This window comes from Panicum hallii, chromosome 4 (assembly GCF_002211085.1).
Source record: "Panicum hallii strain FIL2 chromosome 4, PHallii_v3.1, whole genome shotgun sequence".
NCBI classification, from domain to species: domain Eukaryota; kingdom Viridiplantae; phylum Streptophyta; class Magnoliopsida; order Poales; family Poaceae; genus Panicum; species Panicum hallii.
The window spans coordinates 50,812,423-50,833,954 of NC_038045.1; the positions used below are offsets into that span (position 1 = coordinate 50,812,423).

General features: G+C 45.0%; 1 protein-coding gene across 2 annotated transcripts; it reads left to right on the top strand.

The window, feature by feature from the left end:
- Positions 1–499: 499 nt before the first annotated feature.
- LOC112888473 (DNA-repair protein XRCC1) lies at positions 500–4,335 on the top strand. 2 transcript variants are annotated; one of them, XM_025954695.1, is made up of 8 exons: positions 500–646; positions 857–1,057; positions 1,143–1,331; positions 1,455–1,566; positions 2,398–2,477; positions 3,198–3,308; positions 3,448–3,534; positions 3,884–4,335. In XM_025954695.1, exons 2-8 carry the CDS (start codon positions 932–934, stop codon positions 4,211–4,213), a joined length of 1,035 nt encoding a protein of 344 aa, XP_025810480.1. In that variant the 5' UTR covers positions 500–646; positions 857–931; the 3' UTR covers positions 4,214–4,335. The 2 variants fall into 2 exon arrangements, with proteins under 2 accessions (XP_025810480.1, XP_025810481.1); XM_025954696.1 differs by having other exon boundaries at positions 508–646; positions 785–1,057.
- The last annotated feature ends 17,197 nt before the right edge of the window (positions 4,336–21,532 follow it).

Consider the following 21,532-nt stretch of genomic DNA (forward strand, 5'->3'; position numbering starts at 1 on the left):
ATCATGATTATATCATTCTAACATTAAATTTTCTAAATTTTAAAAACTCTTAATATCATAAATAATCTATTATAATACACCTAGGTTCCTTAAACTTTTCTTGAATTTTTAGACTGATCTATATTTTTTCCAAACATATAAAAGATATACATATTATTGTATTAAAGAGAAAGAATGGTAGCACTTTCGTTTGTATTTGACAAATTTTATCTAATCATGGACTAATTAGGCTCAAAAGATTCGTCTCGTGATGTACAATTAAACTGTGCAATTAGTTATTTTTTATATACATTTACTGCTCCATGCATGTGTCCCAAAATTGATGTGATGAACAGAGAGCGTAAAAAGTTGGAATTTGGAGGTGATCTAAACAGGGTCTAATATGCGAAAGTTACAATTTTTTTAATATAGAGGGAGTATTAAGCAAAAGTAAGGAGCAGGAAAAAAAAAGAAATACCTTTCTCCCGCTTTTTTTTGGGCTTCTCATGGGCCTCCCGACGCGCGCACGGAAGTCCTACCCTCCCCGGCTCCGCTGTGTCCTCCCTCTCTCGCTCGCTCGCTCGGCCGCCTTCTTCCCAAGCGGCGACGACAGGGGAGTGGCGTCGCCCTTGCCAGTTCTTCGTCGGACGCTTCGCCGGCCGACAAGGTATGTAAGACCTTTCCTTCCCTTCCTTTCCTGCTGTGCGAAATCGAACACCCAAACCCCCCAACGTGTGCTATTTGTATTCAGATTTGACCATGGATTTTACCTACTAACTTCGATTTTTTTGCAAAACTTATTGAGTGTACATGTGTAACCCATGTCCTATACTGGGTCCGCCCCTGTGATCCATCCACCTGCTTTCTTGTTGTTCAGCGCGCACAAGATCGGTCGGTCTCGGTTGACACCAATAGGGCTTTAAATTGAAACCGAGGAGTGTTCATTTTTCCAATGTCCAAAAGAAGCCTCCCTTCTTGGATGGGTTCTTCTAAAGATGGAGAGGACGATTCAGGCAAGAAGAAACATGCAGGCACCTCCCAGAAGGCTCAGAAAGGGCCTGATTTCTCCAAACTTTTGGTACCTATCGATTGACCACTCTACATTCAGATGTATACTGTTCTCTGTGCACGTATACCTGTGGTGATTCTGTATTTCTGGGCAGGATGGGGTCGTCTTTGTGCTGTCAGGGTTTGTGAATCCGGAGAGGGGCACGCTGCGGTCACAAGCATTGGATATGGGGGCGGAGTATCGACCCGATTGGACATCAGATTGCACCCTTCTTGTTTGTGCATTTGCTAACACCCCCAAATTTCGACAAGTTCAGGCGGATAATGGAACCATTATCTCAAAGGTTCGTTGTCAGTTATTGTTGTTCTAGTGAACTTTTGGTCCAGCTCCTTCAAGCAACCATTCTTTTCCCACAAACTTTCAGAACTACAAAATAAATGTCTCTGGTCCTCTTGCCTTCTCTCAGGATTGGATCTCTGAATCTCACAAGCAAAGAAAACTTGTGGACATTGAACCTTACCTTATGCATGCTGGAAGGCCATGGCGAAAAAATAAGGAGCCAGTTGAATCTGATCAAGGTGATAGATGTTTTCATCAGAAATAGGTTTAACCTACAAGGATCCTATTCTGACTTCAGTGTTTACGCAGACACGTGTGCATTTTGGGTTCCGTCCTTCATGCCCAGAACTTTTGTCTGATATAAATGCTATCGGTATCCAGATTAACCTCAAAATGTTCGACAGTTGCATATTTCTATGGAGTTCATGATCATGCCAGCATGTCAATAATTTGCCACCTATTAGGTATTTAGGTGGTCCAAAGAGCTGTTCATTGTGTACTTGTGTATTTCCATCGACTAGTTCTTAGTGAACCTTACTAGGTGTATACCTGTTGTGTTAATAATATGATGTCCAACAAATTAAGCTTACTCTCATATGTGATCAGCGTACCTTATGGATTATGTTCCTAATGGGTTGCCCATTTGCTCAATAAGTATTCTGAATATTAAGTTAGCCATCCTTCATATTTCTTCTGCATTTCAAAGGATGGTAACATTTCCTTTGTAAAATCAGCGATATCTAGCTTCAACTTCACATTTGTCTCACAACTTCAGTAATTTAGGAGTGCTCATTTAGTCATAGGCATACATACCAGATGTATATGTACACCTTTTAAATTGACAAAATATGCTGTCTTGGCTTTTTCTTAAGTTAACAGTTCACTAAAGTGTGGTGAGAATTTTTAGTTTTGGCATCCTCAAAGAAGATTAAATGGAATAACTGATTTGTTAAAGATGAATCAGCCTTGCAGATTTGAGTGCTTATCATTTTTCCTTGTGTAACTTCAAATGGAATTGATCAAATAGAACATACTTATTTTGTAATTTTGTTTTGGTCCTGCTGATTTAGATCAGAAGGAGATGCACAAAGAGCATAGAAAGCAAGTTCAACGGTCTCACGTCAAGTCATCCACCTCTGCAACCACAGAGGTTTGTTCATTCATGAAATAACATTTCTGATTTTTTTACCCAGTAAATACTAGCTGGCTACTTGAATATGATATCAGCATATTGGTAACATACTTCCAGGCAACCCGAATACTTCAATTATCTGATGACTTCAGCAGCCTCTAGCTATTTAATGTCAGTGTAAACTGTAAAGTATTACATTTTCCAAGGAACATCAGTATGTTTGAAACATTAATTGTGCCTTTTTTTTACATCAGTATGTTTGAAACATTAATTGTGCCTTTTTTTTCTATTGTAAGAAAGGGGCACAATCAGGGATGTGCATATCTAGGTTAGAACCAAGTATGAAACAGAATTTCTGGTGCTCATTCAGGATGGTGTACAACCTTGTGATCCTCTGTTTTGTTAAGCATTGAATCCACCAAATATCAATGAGAACATGAACAGTTATGGAGCAGTATCTTTTAAACTAACAAGTAGTTGAGTGTTTGTTAGGACAGAAAATCCAGTTAAATCCTTTTTCTTGCCGAAGCTCACTGATTTTGTTCCATGTTACTTGTTTCCTTGTGAAATGCCCTAAATCAGAGAATTTTTCTACATGAAAGATGAAACATAACGAAGGCAGCACGAGTGCCTGCAAACATATCAGCATCTTTTACTCTTTTGATAAATAGCTTTGATCTTTTACTCTTTTGATAAAAAACTGACAGTAGTTTCTTTTTTTTTACCCATTTTCTGCAGGCAGGATATTCAGACTCTGGAAACAAACACTTTTCTCCCTCAAAAATAAAACAATGGGCAGTAGATGATTTGACGCAGACTGTGTCATGGTTGGAGAGCCAAGAAGAGAAGGTGGGTGTGCCTAGTGGGAAAAAAATGCATCTATTTATGTTGTATTTCTTTGTCTGCTTGCCTGAGGTTCCTTTTAATATATAAATCTAAAACTTGTCTTGCTGACTGACTTGTCTTTCTCTTGCTTCTTTCCTGATAGCCAGAGCAAAGTGAACTGAAGGCAATAGCTGCTGAAGGGGTTATTACTTGTCTGCAAGATGCCATAGAATCCCTCGAGCAAGGCAATGTAAGCAATGCAATATCTCTTTTTACATCCATAAAGTGCTGTATTTGCATTAATTGTCTACATACTGATCATCAAACATTGTGCATTGTATGAATGATTTACAATGGAGTACACATAGGCTTAGGCACTGGTCTTAAGTATGTATCTTGAAAGACTGAAAGACTGCCTAGATTCCCATCTTGTTCTGGGTTAATTGTCACTGTGATTATACTTCCATTGAGATCCTCAATAACTTGAGTGAATAATCAAAACCCAGTAGAGCAAATATCTTCTCCATGTTAATTTGTTTTCTTACTGACATTGTGGCTCTTACTATCAGCTGACCATGATAAACCTGTTTAATTTTCAGGATATCAAAGGAGTGGCGGAGCAGTGGAGCTTCGTCCCCCATGTTGTCAACGAACTGTTGAAACTGGATGGAAGCAGAATAGATGCATCTGTGCCTAAAGAAAAGCTCTCACAACTAGCAATCAAATGTAAGAAGATTTATCAGGCAGAGTTTGCTCGCATGTTCAGTGACGACAAGAAGGGGACGAAGGGCCAGAGCAGCTCTCCTGTAACCAAGCATCGCAGGAAGACTAAGTCGGATGATGATCACTACAACAGCGACGACACGATAGAAATGACAGAGGAAGAGATTGATCTGGCGTGCAGACAGCTCCCTAGGGTATGCGGATGATACTAGCTAGGTTAGTAGAGGCGTGCGTGTCCCACTGTCCCCTTAAAACTGAAGAGGAAGAATGCTGGATGGCCATCTCCAATCTTTTCCTGATGCCAAATAAACCGTATGAGAATTCGGTTGCTAGGCAAATTGACGAGTCCAAGGTTGTAATCTGGACTTTGCTCTTTTATATTATATATATATAAAGAAATAGTGTGAGAACCGCCTAATTTAATATCATTTTAAGCGAAACCGTCGGTCCTTATCGTAAAGATGAGCGCTAACACGCACTCGCACCAATGGCGCGCTACGGGTTAACCCACATCTAAACTACTAAGGACCAACTTAGCCTTTCACCGAAAATGACATTAAACCCGGTAGTCCCGGTATGCGCTCCAACATATGCCCAGAATCACGCATATGCACATACCGTCACAAGCTTATACATTGCCATAGATCCACCAAGAGCAAATTTTAATACAAAGTTAAGCCATTAATCATTACAAATTTAACATAAAGAAAGGTTCCAAGCCTATTAAGGTGCGAAAGAGGGATACAAGCCTCGGGCTCACAAATAACATAGAAGATATAAAATCATAAAGTTTAATGTTCAACATGATATCCCAAATACGATACGCAGCGGAAAGATAACGATAAGTAATAATATTAATGGCGTCTTGCTCAAGGACGCCATTGACCATATTGACCTATTCCTCGCCCGCGCCGGGTTCGGCGGGGTAGAAATGGCCAAACACCACTTCCGGCTCACCTGCAACTTAGTTAAGAAATATAGCAACATGAGTACGAAGGTACTCGCAAGACTTACGCGATTAAATAAACAAGGAGTATGCAAATGAGGGCTCACAAGAAAGCTTTAGGGTTAAGTTGCTAGCATAAGCATGAACTTTCTAACCAAACCTATTCTAGCATCCTAGCATTTTTATTATCTTGCCCAACCCACCACAAAATTTTAATTAAACATTGACCAACCATAAGAGGTGACATAAGCATCATAAACCACATGCGACCGCGATCGATACACTACGAAGAATTCGTCGAAACTTGAGCTTGCTCATAACCGAGAGCGCGGCAATTCGAATTGATTCATTAACCTTGCAAGGGTGTACAACTTTACCCACACGACACAAGGACCATGCGACTCACCCAACCGATCACGTGGGGTGAGGGGGTACTCGCGTCAACCTTTCCCGACGAGTTCTAACCGTTGAACATCACGCCTAACTTGCGCGGAGAGTTACCTAGGTCCACCGGGGACACCCCTAAGGCTCTCTACAAAGCCCCACGGCCACGCATCTAGGACCGTGCATCAACGATTAAAACTAGAGGGTAATTGGTTTATCCACCCCATGAATGGATATGTGGTAGTACGATAAGTGCTCAATTTCCAAGGTCATCCACGGACGGTCCTTAATCGGTTTAAGCGGACTAAGCCTCCGAGACTCCTTTCTCTAGGCCCTACCTTCCGCTCAAACCCCAAAAACCCACTTCCAACTAGACCGATCCAACCAACAACCCGACACCGGATAAAAAGATCAAGGTAAACGAGGGTGGTGAAACAAGTGATCCTATTCCAACTTTCCCTACAAGATATCTACCAACTCTAAGCACAACTAAGCATTTAGTTAATTAAGTTGCAACTAGCTACGTGTGCCAAGGACATGGATATATAAATCAAGGGAGGACATTGCATGAAAATAGGACCACGATGCAATAGATAAGTATTTATCATAAGCATAGATACCCAAGTGAAATAACTAAATTTAAGCAAGTTAAATAGGTCAAGGAATCATGCTTAGCTGCTTGCCTTGGTTCTCTTCTTGCTCGACCACACACTCGGCTCCCGGCTCGGTCTCAACGAACTCGGCGGGCTCAACGGGTACGTCCTCCGGCGTCTCGGTCACTAAAATGCATGAATGAAATGTATGCATTAGGATGATGCCAATGATATGAAAATGAGATGATATGCAATGATATAACAATAGAAGAGAAAAGTCACATCAACGCGAAGGCAATACCATCATGGCACTACAAGCTCGATTACTAATTTAAATTCTAAGCCCGAAGGCAAACTCGCTCATGCAACAAATTAACAAGAACAAATCATGATTTAATTTCTGCACCCAGAGGATATCAAAATAAACTCATGAGAGTTGAGTTTGCATCAAAAACTTATTTGTAGAATTACTTATGATATTTACAATTTTCAGCAGCTAAACTCAAGATAAATCTTACAAGCCATGCAAAACATTTTCAAAAATCCTAATAAAATTACCAGAGGTACAAGACATGATAAAAAGGATAACAGAAGTGGTTTTACCATTTTATCAATTTTCTATCAAAAGATATTCATTTTATAAGATTGCAGGCAGCAAAACTAAAAACACATTAAAAACCTATCAAACAGTACTGGAACAATTACACAACTAGCACTATGAGAAAAAGCACTTTACAGGGAATATAACAAACTTTAGTTTGACATTTTTAGAGCTCCACAAGATAAGATTAAGGATTAACTTGGTTTAACAAGAATAATTTATAACTTAAAATACAGAACTCTAACATGCATGAACTTAATTTATCTAAGCAGATCTACTATAGAGGATTCAAACAAAACAAACTTCGCAATTTTTGGAGGCCTACAACATTTCCTATGCAATTAACAAGATCACAAGAAATGATAAACGGGGAAACGAGGCGGCCGGCGCTAGATCCACTCGGATCTAGCACCCCTGGGCACCGATAGGTGGGCCCAGGCGGCCAGCGCGCGGCCCAGGCGGGGTCAAGGCCGGCCGCGGCCTTGACCCGCCACGAGGGGCGCCAGCACGCGCCCACGGCGCGGCCCGCGCGCGAACGCGCGCGCACGCGGCGCGGCGCGGCGCGACGCGGCGGCGGCGCGGCGCGACGCGGCGACGGCCGGCAACGGAGGGCGGCAGGGGGGGCGCGAACAGGCGGGGCGACGCGCGCACGAGGGGCGCGGCGCGACGGGGAGACTCACCCGCAGCGCCGGCGGGCGGAGCGAGGCGGCGAGCGGCGGCGCGACGGAGCGCGGCGGCGGCGGAAGGAGGCGGTCGCGGGGGAGGGTGCTGCGGGCGAGGGGAAGGCCGGCGGGCGGGCGGAGCGGGGCGAGGAAGGTGAGGGGGTGGTGTGGCCGCGCGGAATTGGGCGGAGACGAAGCGGCGGCGGCGGATTGCGGCGGCGGCGGATTGCGGCGGCGGCGGCGGCTCGGACTGGAGGGAGAGGAAGAGGCAGGGGGCGCGCGGTAATGGCCGGGGAAGGGAAACGGGCGGATTTGAAGAGGGGAGCGGGAGACGAGCGGGCGGCGCACGGGAGACGAGGAGGCGGCGGCCACGCTGGACGGCCCAGCGGCCGCCGGCGTGCGCCACCGCGCGGACGCCCAACGGGCGGGCGCGGAGGGCCGGGGAACGCGGAGGGAGGCGCTGACCCGTGGGCCCAGGCGCGCGGGAGAGAGAGAGGCCGACAGGCGGGGCCGGGAAGAGGGGAAAAAAAGAAAGACAGCGGTTCAACTTGCAATTTCAAAAACGTGCACTTCCCGGGCTCCAAAAATCACCAAATTTTTATGGAAGCTAGATCAAATCATCAAGAACACAATACAACAACAAGAGCTCAAAAATCTGTGATGGATTGTTCACAAAAATTCAAACAACATTGCAGTTTTCAAACTTTCCAAGAATTTTATGGCTCGGGTTAGGCATTCAAAAATTGCACAAAAATATCCACAAATCACCATTTGAAATCTAGTATTTGAATAAAATATTTGGGGGCACAGTCACATAGCAAAATTTAAACTTACTTCACAACTTATACATAATTCACACAAGAAAATGGATGGTCACATGTGATTAAGTGCATATGATGCTCCATAATGCTAGGGTGATGCTCATGAGGATGTTGCTTAATTTTTAATCCCGTGCTTTTAATTTTTGGGTCGTGACAATTCTCCCCCCCTTAAGAAAATCTCGTCCCGAGATTTGGTAGACAAAAGACGATAGAGCTTCGGGTGTATTAAGGCCATATTCACCTAGACAAGGTAACATCGAAGAAGGGATGTGCAAGGCATGGGTAGTGTGGAACGGTAGGACACCTTTAATTTCTCTTCGATTGTGATTGTGTACACATATAAGATATCTAGAAGGATGAACTTCTTAAAGAAGGTTGGGTGCGGTGGGAGAAGCTTGAGGACTCACTCATTGGAAGAAGAAGTCGGGGTAGTCTTGACGCAAACGATCCTCGCGTTCCCATGTGGCTTCGTCTTCGGAGTGGTTGCTCCATTGAACTTTCACAAACTTCATGCTTCGCTTTACTTTCCTTTCCACATGATCTAGGATGGCAATAGGATGCTCTTCGTAGGTAAGACCCGCTTGGAGATTGAGTGATTCAAGGTCGATGGCGTCGGTAGGAACACGAAGGCATTTCTTCAATTGAGATATGTGGAACACGTTGTGAACGGTGGAAAGTGATTGGGGAAGATCCAATTGATAAGCCACCATTCCAATCCTTTTAGTGACTTGGAACGGTCCGACGAAACGAGGTGCCAATTTACCCTTGACCCGGAAGCGACGAGTACCCTTGAAAGGAGAGACCTTAAGATAGACATAATCACCGACTTTGAAATGGAGTTCACGGCGGCGACGATCGGCATATAGCTTTTGACGGGATTGGGCAATGCGAAGATTTTCGCGAATGATCTTAACTTGGTCTTCGGCATCTTTCACCAAATCCGGGCCAAAGAAAGGCCTCTCCCCGGATTCGGACCAATTGATGGGCGTTCTACAACGCCGTCCATAAAGAGCTTCAAAGGGGGACATCTTGATACTTGCTTGATAGCTATTATTATAAGAGAATTCCGCAAATGGCAAACAAGTGGCCCACTTCTTCTCATATACTAGAACACAAGCCCGTAACATATCTTCAAGGATTTGATTCACCCTCTCGGTTTGGCCATCGGTTTGAGGGTGGTAAGCGGTACTATAGGTGAGGTCGGTTCCCATGGCTTCATGAAGACTTCTCCAAAAGTGGGCAACAAATTGCGGACCACGATCGGAGACAATTGTTTTAGGAACACCATGAAGACATACAACGCGAGTAAGATACAATTCCGCATATTGCTTGGCTCGGTAGGTAGTCTTGACCGGAAGAAAATGAGCCGATTTGGTTAAGCGGTCAACAATTACCCAAATAGAATCATACCCGTGAATAGTCTTCGGCAACCCGGTGATAAAGTCCATTCCAATATTTTCCCACTTCCAAGATGGAATAGGCAACGGTTGAAGGGTACCGGCCGGTTTGAGATGCACGGCTTTAACCCTTTGGCAAACATCGCACTCGGCGACATATCGAGCGATCTCCCGCTTCATGCGAGTCCACCAAAATCTTTGCTTGAGATCTTGGAACATCTTGGTGCTACCCGGGTGAATCGAGAATTGAGAATTATGAGCCTCGTCAAGAATTAAGCGCCTCAAGTTGTGATCCTTAGGCACGACAATACGTTTCCCAAAGAATAGGACCCCTTGATCATCATAAGAAAAACATTGAGCTTTACCCTCCTTCATGAGTGTACGAATTCGGGCCATACCTTTGTTATTTCTTTGAGCTTCCTTAATTTGATCATAAAGATTGGACTTGATTATAAGAGCACCGAGATGACCTTCCTTGACCATTCCTAATTCAAGTTTCCGGAATTCATCACAAAGAGTATGAAGGGGAGGTCCCATGGTCAAACAATTGCATTGAGCCTTGCGGCTTAGTGCATCGGCAACGACATTCGCCTTGCCGGGATGATAGTGAACTTCAAGATCATAATCTTTGATTAACTCAAGCCATCGACGTTGCCTCATGTTGAGATCGGATTGGGTGAAGATATATTTAAGACTCTTGTGATCGGTGTAGATATTGCAATGATTTCCAAGAAGATAGTGACGCCAAATCTTTAGAGCATGGACCACGGCCGCAAGCTCCAAATCATGGGTTGGATAGTTTTCTTCATGACGCTTGAGTTGACGAGAGGCATAAGCCACCACTTGGCCTTCTTGCATAAGAACACAACCAAGACCGACGCGGGAGGCGTCACAATAGACATCGAAGTTCTTGTGAATATTTGGTTGAGCTAGAACGGGAGCGGTAGTAAGACGATCTTTAAGAGTTTGAAAGGCTTCTTCGCAAGCTTGAGACCATTCAAACTTGACCCCATTTTTCAACAATTCGGTCATAGGCTTGGCAATTTTTGAGAAGTTTTCTATGAACCGGCGATAATATCCCGCAAGCCCAAGAAAACTCCGAATATCGGTGATGCTTCGGGGTTGCTTCCAATCAAGAACATCTTGCACCTTGCTAGGATCGACGGCGACTCCATCCTTGGAGAGAATGTGACCAAGGAAGGATACTTTCTCGAGCCAAAACTCGCACTTGCTAAACTTAGCATAAAGACGATGCTTCCGAAGTTTTTGTAACACAATATGGATATGGTGAGCATGATCATCCCGAGTCTTCGAGTAGATAAGAATATCATCAATAAAGATAACCACGAAGATATCGAGTTCCTCCATGAAGATACTATTCATTAAGTACATGAAATACGCCGGGGCGTTGGTGAGGCCAAAGGACATGACGGTGTATTCATAGAGACCATATCTAGTAGAGAAAGCCGTTTTTGGAATATCTTCTTGACGAATTTTGATTTGATGATACCCCAACCTTAGATCAATCTTGGAGAAATAGCAAGCTCCCGATAATTGGTCAAACAAGATATCAATTCGAGGGAGGGGGTACTTATTCTTGACGGTGACCTCATTCAACGGACGGTAGTCGACGCACATCCGTAGACTATCATCCTTCTTCTTCACAAAGAGAGCCGGGCATCCCCAAGGAGAGGAGCTCGGACGAATAAAACCCTTATCCAAAAGGACCTTGAGTTGCTCCTTCAATTCTCTTAGCTCATTAGGAGGCATACGGTAGGGACGCTTGGAAATGGGGGCCGTCCCGGGCATTAATTCAATAACGAACTCCACCTCACGATCGGGAGGCATGCCCGGTAATTCTTCCGGAAAGACATCCGGATACTCGCAAACCACGGGAATATCTTCCAACGCCGTGGTTTCGGTACCCGCCAAGGAATAGAGACAAGCTTTCTTTGTGGCGAGAGAGAGAAGAACCCTATCCCCGGAGGGGTGCAAGAGATCGATGGTGCGTGGCCCACATTTGATAACCCCATCATGTTTTCCCAACCAATTCATCCCAAGAATTACATCTAAGCCTAGCTTATCTAGGATGAGAAGATTTGCTCGAAAAGTGGCTCCCTCAATAAGAATCGGGACTTTATCTACAAAGTGCTTAGAGATGATTTCCCCACCCGGTGATTCTATGTGGTAAGGTTGTGGTAGGGTTTGCATTTGGAGTTTGCTATGCATCATGAATTTCTTGTTAATGAAGGAAAGGGTTGCTCCGGAATCGAAAAGAACGAGGGCGGAATGGGAGTTTATAAGAAGCGTACCCATGAGCACTTCGGCATCGTCCGGAACCTCTTCCGCGGTGGTGTAGTTGAGACGGCCACGCTTAGGAGCTTGCGATGGCTTGGCTCCTTGGCGTGGGGCTTGCGGTGGAGGGTTGTTCGGTCTTGGTGCATTGGAGGGGCCGCCTTGCCTTGGTGAAGGACAATATTTGGAGATGTGACCCGTGCCACCACAATTGTAGCACGGACCCCTTGGAGCGCCGCTTGGGTTGTTCCAAAAGGCATTGGCCGGCCTTGGGGGTTGTCCTTGAGGTGGTTGAGGATGACGTACCACCCACATCGGGCGCGGTGGTTGCGCACCCGGCGCGCGCGGTGGGGGAGGTGGCCCCACACGTGGGCGAGATGAGCTACCACCCGCCGAGGTAGGAGCGGGTCGCTTGTGCTTAGCTTCGAGTCTCTTCATCTTGTGCTCGGCACGGATAGCAATATTCACCAAGTCCTTGAAATCATCAAACTTGGTGGTGGATAGCTTGTCTTGTAGCTCTTCCGAGAGGCCGTCATAGAACCTCTCCCGCTTCTTGGCATCGGAGGACACTTCATCGGGTGCATATTGTGATAGAGTGTTGAAGGCATTGACATAGGCCATTACATCCCGATGGCCTTTGGTGAGGTTGAGGAATTCCTTTTTCTTGATGTCGATGATACCTTTAGGAATATGGAAGGAGCGAAAAGCCGTCCGGAATCCTTCCCACGTGAAACGGTGATTGGCGGGTTGAGAAGCCTTCCAATTCCGCCACCAAGCCCCCGGGGCATCATGGAGTTGGTGAGCGGCGAATAAGACCTTGTCATGCTCATCACATTGGATGAGATTAAGCTTCTCTTCAATGACGTGAAGCCAAAAATCCGCGTCAAGAGGATCCTTGGAGCCACGGAAGATTGGTGGGTTGGTGCGGAAGAAATCCCCAAACTTGTTTACTTGCGGCTCCTCCCTAGGCGCTTGAACTCCAATGTTACCCAAGTTGCCGATGTGATTGACCAATTGCCCAAGTAGTTGAGTTTGTTGGGCAAGCACATCCGCGAAAGTGGGGTGGATGGGAGGTCCGGGAAGGTCGTTGTTGTTGTTGTTGTTGTTGTTGTTATTGTTATTCCCACCCGAACCGTTCCCGCGGTTCGCGCCGGTTCCCGAACGCAAATTCATCCTAGCAAGAATTTAAGATAAGTTAGCGACTGAGGAAGAAATGACAATCTTAAGGAGAACGATGGAATGATAAGGCGTAGATAATGACTTGACTTAAGATCGAGATTCGAACGGTAACTTATCAAGAAAATGTATAAATGTGACGAGTGTCAAAGATTTAATCATCACCATTCAAAGTCACTAGGGCAGATTTAGAGAGCAAGGAAGACGGAAAATGATCACCCACACGATTTATAATTGTTATATGTATATGCGTGCATGCATGCAACATATGAGTGCAATATGTCGTCACCTCACATCGTTTCCACATGATAATATATGGCTCATATATAACTCGTAAGGAAGCACGCATGAAAACATTCAATTAACTCACATAATTAAAATACTAATAACACATCGAGGCATAACCATAATCATGCAATTAACTTGTCCTTAACTCACAAGCATCCAAAAGAGTTTAACCATCACAAAATGAGCGCGTTTTAACATCCTTAGCGCTTAATTCCACCTTACATCCACATTACCCCAAGTGCCACGACCCTCCTACTAGCACTTGGACCAATGTGTGACTTTCCCTCTCACTAAACGATAAGCGAAACATGGATCAAAAGGGCTCCGGGAACCCCAAAAGACTAGCGCGGGTGGCGGGCACCATACGGAACCGACGCACGGGCAACCCCATCGAAATGGGATTATACGGTCCCCGCGCCTCGGCCCAAGTACCCACCACATGCGGAAAGCGGTGCGACGGAGGCGCCTCCTCATGCGGTGTGTTCCGTGCCCAATCATCCATGATCTTCCTTGGCAACTTCATCGAACGAAGGTAAGGCTCCACTTGGTATTGGAGACGGACGAGACGACTCCTTGTCTCCTCCAACTCCCATACCAAACTCCGGTGCGCCATCTCGTAGGCGGAAATGGTGTCCGCCATGCACGTCTCCAGAGTGTACGGTCCCATCGGAGGCGAGACAACATGAGCAATGGGATCCTCCGGTCCCCTCACCGGAAGGTAGGTGAACGGAGCCTCCCAAAGCTCACGGTGCTCGTGGCGAAGACGGGCGATGGCTTCACGTGCCACCTCTTGAATCACCATCTGCACGGAGGTACCACAGGCGCGGAAGTTGTACCTCACAGCTCCCACCATCCACCTTGGCTCAAGGTGGAGGCTCGCCATGTAGTCCACCAAACCAACACCACAGCCGCGAGCATAGACCTCATACTCGGGCTGGAAAAAGTAGTGCGAGCTCCTCAACATCTCGTTGAGGATCGCCGGGAACCCGATCGTGTCCGGAGCGCGAGTCGCCATGATCAAAGTAGCCATCTATTCAATAAAACATAAGAAATTAAGCATATTTAATTGACAGGTGAAGCATTAGAGAGAATAATAGCTCTAAGACAAAGAGGGAGGTTAGCAATCAATCCTTAAGCTCAAATTTTAGAAAAATAAATATTAATGCAAGTATTCAATTTTATTTCGCTCTCAACCCCTTTTTAGCAAACTTTTAAGTTCACTTTGTGGAACCTGGGCTCTGATACCCGCTGTGAGAACCGCCCAATTTAATATCATTTTAAGCGAAACCGTCGGTCCTTATCGTAAAGATGAGCGCTAACACGCACTCGCACCAATGGCGCGCTACGGGTTAACCCACATCTAAACTACTAAGGACCAACTTAGCCTTTCACCGAAAATGACATTAAACCCGGTAGTCCCGGTATGCGCTCCAACATATGCCCAGAATCACGCATATGCACATACCGTCACAAGCTTATACATTGCCATAGATCCACCAAGAGCAAATTTTAATACAAAGTTAAGCCATTAATCATTACAAATTTAACATAAAGAAAGGTTCCAAGCCTATTAAGGTGCGAAAGAGGGATACAAGCCTCGGGCTCACAAATAACATAGAAGATATAAAATCATAAAGTTTAATGTTCAACATGATATCCCAAATACGATACGCAGCGGAAAGATAACGATAAGTAATAATATTAATGGCGTCTTGCTCAAGGACGCCATTGACCATATTGACCTATTCCTCGCCCGCGCCGGGTTCGGCGGGGTAGAAATGGCCAAACACCACTTCCGGCTCACCTGCAACTTAGTTAAGAAATATAGCAACATGAGTACGAAGGTACTCGCAAGACTTACGCGATTAAATAAACAAGGAGTATGCAAATGAGGGCTCACAAGAAAGCTTTAGGGTTAAGTTGCTAGCATAAGCATGAACTTTCTAACCAAACCTATTCTAGCATCCTAGCATTTTTATTATCTTGCCCAACCCACCACAAAATTTTAATTAAACATTGACCAACCATAAGAGGTGACATAAGCATCATAAACCACATGCGACCGCGATCGATACACTACGAAGAATTCGTCGAAACTTGAGCTTGCTCATAACCGAGAGCGCGGCAATTCGAATTGATTCATTAACCTTGCAAGGGTGTACAACTTTACCCACACGACACAAGGACCATGCGACTCACCCAACCGATCACGTGGGGTGAGGGGGTACTCGCGTCAACCTTTCCCGACGAGTTCTAACCGTTGAACATCACGCCTAACTTGCGCGGAGAGTTACCTAGGTCCACCGGGGACACCCCTAAGGCTCTCTACAAAGCCCCACGGCCACGCATCTAGGACCGTGCATCAACGATTAAAACTAGAGGGTAATTGGTTTATCCACCCCATGAATGGATATGTGGTAGTACGATAAGTGCTCAATTTCCAAGGTCATCCACGGACGGTCCTTAATCGGTTTAAGCGGACTAAGCCTCCGAGACTCCTTTCTCTAGGCCCTACCTTCCGCTCAAACCCCAAAAACCCACTTCCAACTAGACCGATCCAACCAACAACCCGACACCGGATAAAAAGATCAAGGTAAACGAGGGTGGTGAAACAAGTGATCCTATTCCAACTTTCCCTACAAGATATCTACCAACTCTAAGCACAACTAAGCATTTAGTTAATTAAGTTGCAACTAGCTACGTGTGCCAAGGACATGGATATATAAATCAAGGGAGGACATTGCATGAAAATAGGACCACGATGCAATAGATAAGTATTTATCATAAGCATAGATACCCAAGTGAAATAACTAAATTTAAGCAAGTTAAATAGGTCAAGGAATCATGCTTAGCTGCTTGCCTTGGTTCTCTTCTTGCTCGACCACACACTCGGCTCCCGGCTCGGTCTCAACGAACTCGGCGGGCTCAACGGGTACGTCCTCCGGCGTCTCGGTCACTAAAATGCATGAATGAAATGTATGCATTAGGATGATGCCAATGATATGAAAATGAGATGATATGCAATGATATAACAATAGAAGAGAAAAGTCACATCAACGCGAAGGCAATACCATCATGGCACTACAAGCTCGATTACTAATTTAAATTCTAAGCCCGAAGGCAAACTCGCTCATGCAACAAATTAACAAGAACAAATCATGATTTAATTTCTGCACCCAGAGGATATCAAAATAAACTCATGAGAGTTGAGTTTGCATCAAAAACTTATTTGTAGAATTACTTATGATATTTACAATTTTCAGCAGCTAAACTCAAGATAAATCTTACAAGCCATGCAAAACATTTTCAAAAATCCTAATAAAATTACCAGAGGTACAAGACATGATAAAAAGGATAACAGAAGTGGTTTTACCATTTTATCAATTTTCTATCAAAAGATATTCATTTTATAAGATTGCAGGCAGCAAAACTAAAAACACATTAAAAACCTATCAAACAGTACTGGAACAATTACACAACTAGCACTATGAGAAAAAGCACTTTACAGGGAATATAACAAACTTTAGTTTGACATTTTTAGAGCTCCACAAGATAAGATTAAGGATTAACTTGGTTTAACAAGAATAATTTATAACTTAAAATACAGAACTCTAACATGCATGAACTTAATTTATCTAAGCAGATCTACTATAGAGGATTCAAACAAAACAAACTTCGCAATTTTTGGAGGCCTACAACATTTCCTATGCAATTAACAAGATCACAAGAAATGATAAACGGGGAAACGAGGCGGCCGGCGCTAGATCCACTCGGATCTAGCACCCCTGGGCACCGATAGGTGGGCCCAGGCGGCCAGCGCGCGGCCCAGGCGGGGTCAAGGCCGGCCGCGGCCTTGACCCGCCACGAGGGGCGCCAGCACGCGCCCACGGCGCGGCCCGCGCGCGAACGCGCGCGCACGCGGCGCGGCGCGGCGCGACGCGGCGGCGGCGCGGCGCGACGCGGCGGCGGCGCGGCGCGACGCGGCGACGGCCGGCAACGGAGGGCGGCAGGGGGGGCGCGAACAGGCGGGGCGACGCGCGCACGAGGGGCGCGGCGCGACGGGGAGACTCACCCGCAGCGCCGGCGGGCGGAGCGAGGCGGCGAGCGGCGGCGCGACGGAGCGCGGCGGCGGCGGAAGGAGGCGGTCGCGGGGGAGGGTGCTGCGGGCGAGGGGAAGGCCGGCGGGCGGGCGGAGCGGGGCGAGGAAGGTGAAGGGGTGGTGTGGCCGCGCGGAATTGGGCGGAGACGAAGCGGCGGCGGCGGATTGCGGCGGCGGCGGCGGCTCGGACTGGAGGGAGAGGAAGAGGCAGGGGGCGCGCGGTAATGGCCGGGGAAGGGAAACGGGCGGATTTGAAGAGGGGAGCGGGAGACGAGCGGGCGGCGCACGGGAGATGAGGAGGCGGCGGCCACGCTGGACGGCCCAGCGGCCGCCGGCGTGCGCCACCGCGCGGACGCCCAACGGGCGGGCGCGGAGGGCCGGGGAACGCGGAGGGAGGCGCTGACCCGTGGGCCCAGGCGCGCGGGAGAGAGAGAGGCCGACAGGCGGGGCCGGGAAGAGGGGAAAAAAAGAAAGACAGCGGTTCAACTTGCAATTTCAAAAACGTGCACTTCCCGGGCTCCAAAAATCACCAAATTTTTATGGAAGCTAGATCAAATCATCAAGAACACAATACAACAACAAGAGCTCAAAAATCTGTGATGGATTGTTCACAAAAATTCAAACAACATTGCAGTTTTCAAACTTTCCAAGAATTTTATGGCTCGGGTTAGGCATTCAAAAATTGCACAAAAATATCCACAAATCACCATTTGAAATCTAGTATTTGAATAAAATATTTGGGGGCACAGTCACATAGCAAAATTTAAACTTACTTCACAACTTATACATAATTCACACAAGAAAATGGATGGTCACATGTGATTAAGTGCATATGATGCTCCATAATGCTAGGGTGATGCTCATGAGGATGTTGCTTAATTTTTAATCCCGTGCTTTTAATTTTTGGGTCGTGACAAATAGCCCTGAAAATTGGGAGCTCAGCACAGAGCGCACAATCCTCCCAGGCGCGCTTCAATCCGCAGGGATCCTAACTATACAAAAATGATGCCAGCCGTGTGGCACATTCAGTGTGGGTGTTCCTCGGCATTCGGCAATAGGGAGCTTGAGCAATTCTCTTAGGCGCGCTTCAGTCGCAGTGAAACTGACTATACAAAAATGATGCCAGTCACGTGGCACAAGTCAAGTTTGGTTACACATCCTGGTCTTGGCGCTTGGTCATTTACTGTCCGCTACCTCTTGGAAAAAGCCGAAGTACAATCCTTCCAGACCTGCTCCAAACTGAAAAGAAAATGCACACCCATTAATTGAGTTCCTTCCAGAAACAAAGAAATAGCCCTGCATGCGAGGCAAAAGAAGAAAAGGCACATACAGGCCCTTCATATCGAATCGATCTTTCAGCCGCTTCAGAACCTCCACCAAATACTTGTCAAAAAGATGCGCCAGCAAATAATCAACTTCCTCCAGTGTGATTATTGTTGGCTGTCCATTAGCATCCTGCTCAATGCATAAAAATGTCTGATTACAAATGAATTAGGATGCATTGTTATTTGTTGTACAAATAGAAATCTATCACAGTAACTTTTTACAAACAGAATATCTACCTAACGAAAAAAAATTTCTTTAACTTGGATTGAAACCCACAGTATCCATGCCTTCTATAAAATCTTTTTTTCCTCATTAACACAGTGATATGCACTTCAAGGGGGTGAAATTACTTTCTACATATAGCTTTTTATGCCTCTTTCATTCGAGGTATAGCAAAAGAAAACAGGATGCATCAATGACAAAAAACAACATGCTAGCATCCTTATTTAGCCATGCCTTCAAACAATGAAACTTCGTGAGGCTACTGCGTTCAAAGTTCAACTTTACTGCCCTCCACTAGAAAAAAAAAACTTCACAATCACCTAACATCACAAAAAGTTACCGAGCCCGTGGTTCAAATCTAGCAACAACCTGCCGATTTCTCAAAACATCCAGTCATTGAAGGTACTATTTGCTAGTTCTTTGGAATCTAGGAGGAATAATATTATAATAAGGTTGATGGTGGAAAAAAGAGTTCTTTGGGGAAAAAATGGGATAATGTGAAGTTCTTGGTGGTGTATGCAGTCTTTGAAGGAGACCTGATTTTGTGTCATGGAACTAAGTCTTGGCTGACCTTGCCTCCTAAGCCACTCTTTTTGCATGCCACTAGTGAGTAAATTGTGAATTAGAAATAACTATAGACCTTGTGTTAGCAAAACTAAAATAATCCTTCTTCCTATAGAAAAATCATTACCATCAAAAACAGTCATTCTGCCATCCTCAGAGACTAAGGATAGAACGATGTAAATTATACTTCTTTAAGGTACATCTTTTCTATTGACTCCTCCATGAACTGGCTTCCAAGAGATTAGACCAGAAATAAACTTAAAAAAATTCATTAACATCATCTGGACCTAACCCTGCTTCATGTGTTGTTGCCAGCCACCAAAGATTAAAGCAAAATACTGGGAGCAAAAGTGGATAAATAAAGATTTAACACATTTTCTACATGTGTATCACCATGATGAAGGATGGTATTAAAGGGGAATTATCCCATTGATTCACAAGAGAAAATACCCATAAAACCTCTCTCTGGAATCCAAGAGATATCCTCGGTCTCAACATCGAACTCTCCAATTGCTGCAGCCAACATGCAAGGTCATGGCAGGCCAAGAGGAGAAAAATTGAAGCCTTCACCAGGCATCGTTCGATGAACAGAAGACCCCCCCCCCCCCCAACACCCACACACACCCACACCCACCCACCCCCACCACAAAAAAGAAAGGAAATATATGATCTAAGCCAACAGCTCTAGCTAGGAAGCTTGAACAGCATACCTTCAGATGGTCTACGGCATGGACTATGAAATTTCTTTGATACCTCAGCAGGTCCATTGCAGAAGAAGAATAAATACTCCCAAAATTGCCCGACCTCCCCTTCAATGGGCGATTCCGGTATACATCACGAAAAACCATATGCATAAACACCTTGTTTCTCCAGTCGGCCACTTGGTGAGGTGGAGTATATCGATCAACACATTTCTCAAACTGGCCTCGTTCACTGCGACTTAGTGCCCTGTACACTCTCATTAGGTTGCAAATAAGATTCGAGCGGCTGAGTGCAGGAAGAAAAGCAATGTGATTGCATATAAATGTGTTGAATCTCTCCATGGACTCCAATTTAGCAAGGACATCAGCAGGGATATTACGCAAGGCATTGGAAAGGTTCGAAAAGAATGGCGGGTCATTTTTGCTGCTATTGGTAGCCAGAGTATATTCATGTAGAAGAATATCAGCAAGACGCTTGAAGTCTTTGGTCATAGTTTCATGATCCAAACCTGGAGAAGGCTCCTTTAGAATCTGATATCCATGACGCCCATTTACGGTAAGCACAACCAGGTCCGTTGCTTGGAAATTCCTAGCCAATGTGAGCCTCCTCTTGTGCATTGTTAGCACAAAATCAACAAACCCTTGGAAAAGGTTACATCCCTCTGGTGTGCACACAGGTATGTCATCATTGGTATGCAATCTGAAAGCAACCACTGGCGGGTTGTTCACCAAAAATTCAAACAGCATCTCCTTTCTGAAATTATTATTAATGGTCAAATACTCACATATTGAGGGAACAATAGACACATTTTCATTGTGAGTAAAGTAATTTTACCTTTCAAAATTAGGAAAATTGTAGCAGTTGACAGTAATTTCTCTCCCATAAAGGTACCTGTCAGCGGGAATATACCTTTTGAATGCATTGACAATAGCATTTTTGTCTTGACAAACGAAATGAATAAGGCCCCGTTTAGATCGCAAATCTTTATAACTTTTGGAACTTTTTGCTACTGTAGCGTTTTCGTTTGTATTGACAAATTTTATCTAATCATGGACTAACTAGGCTTAAAAGATTCATCTCGTGATGTACAATTAAACTATGCAATTAGTTATTTTTTTACATACATTTACTGCTCCATGTATGTGTCCTAAAATTGATGTGATAGAGAGAGAGTGTAAAAAGTTGGAAGTTGGAAGGGATCTAAACAAGGCCTAAGATAATTAGCCACACCAAACTCTTAAGAGATAACAACAAAGTCAAGTTTTGGACGCAACATAAAATAAAACGTGAATTGTTTTTGCTGTTTAAAAGTGCTAAGGCTTTATGAAACCCCAGATATAAAGCTTTATAAGCATACTGAAGTACGTATCATTGACAGACATATCATTGTCCATCCAGCATTTGACTATTTCTAGGTGTTCAATTTGACAAGATCATAGCATAACTGTA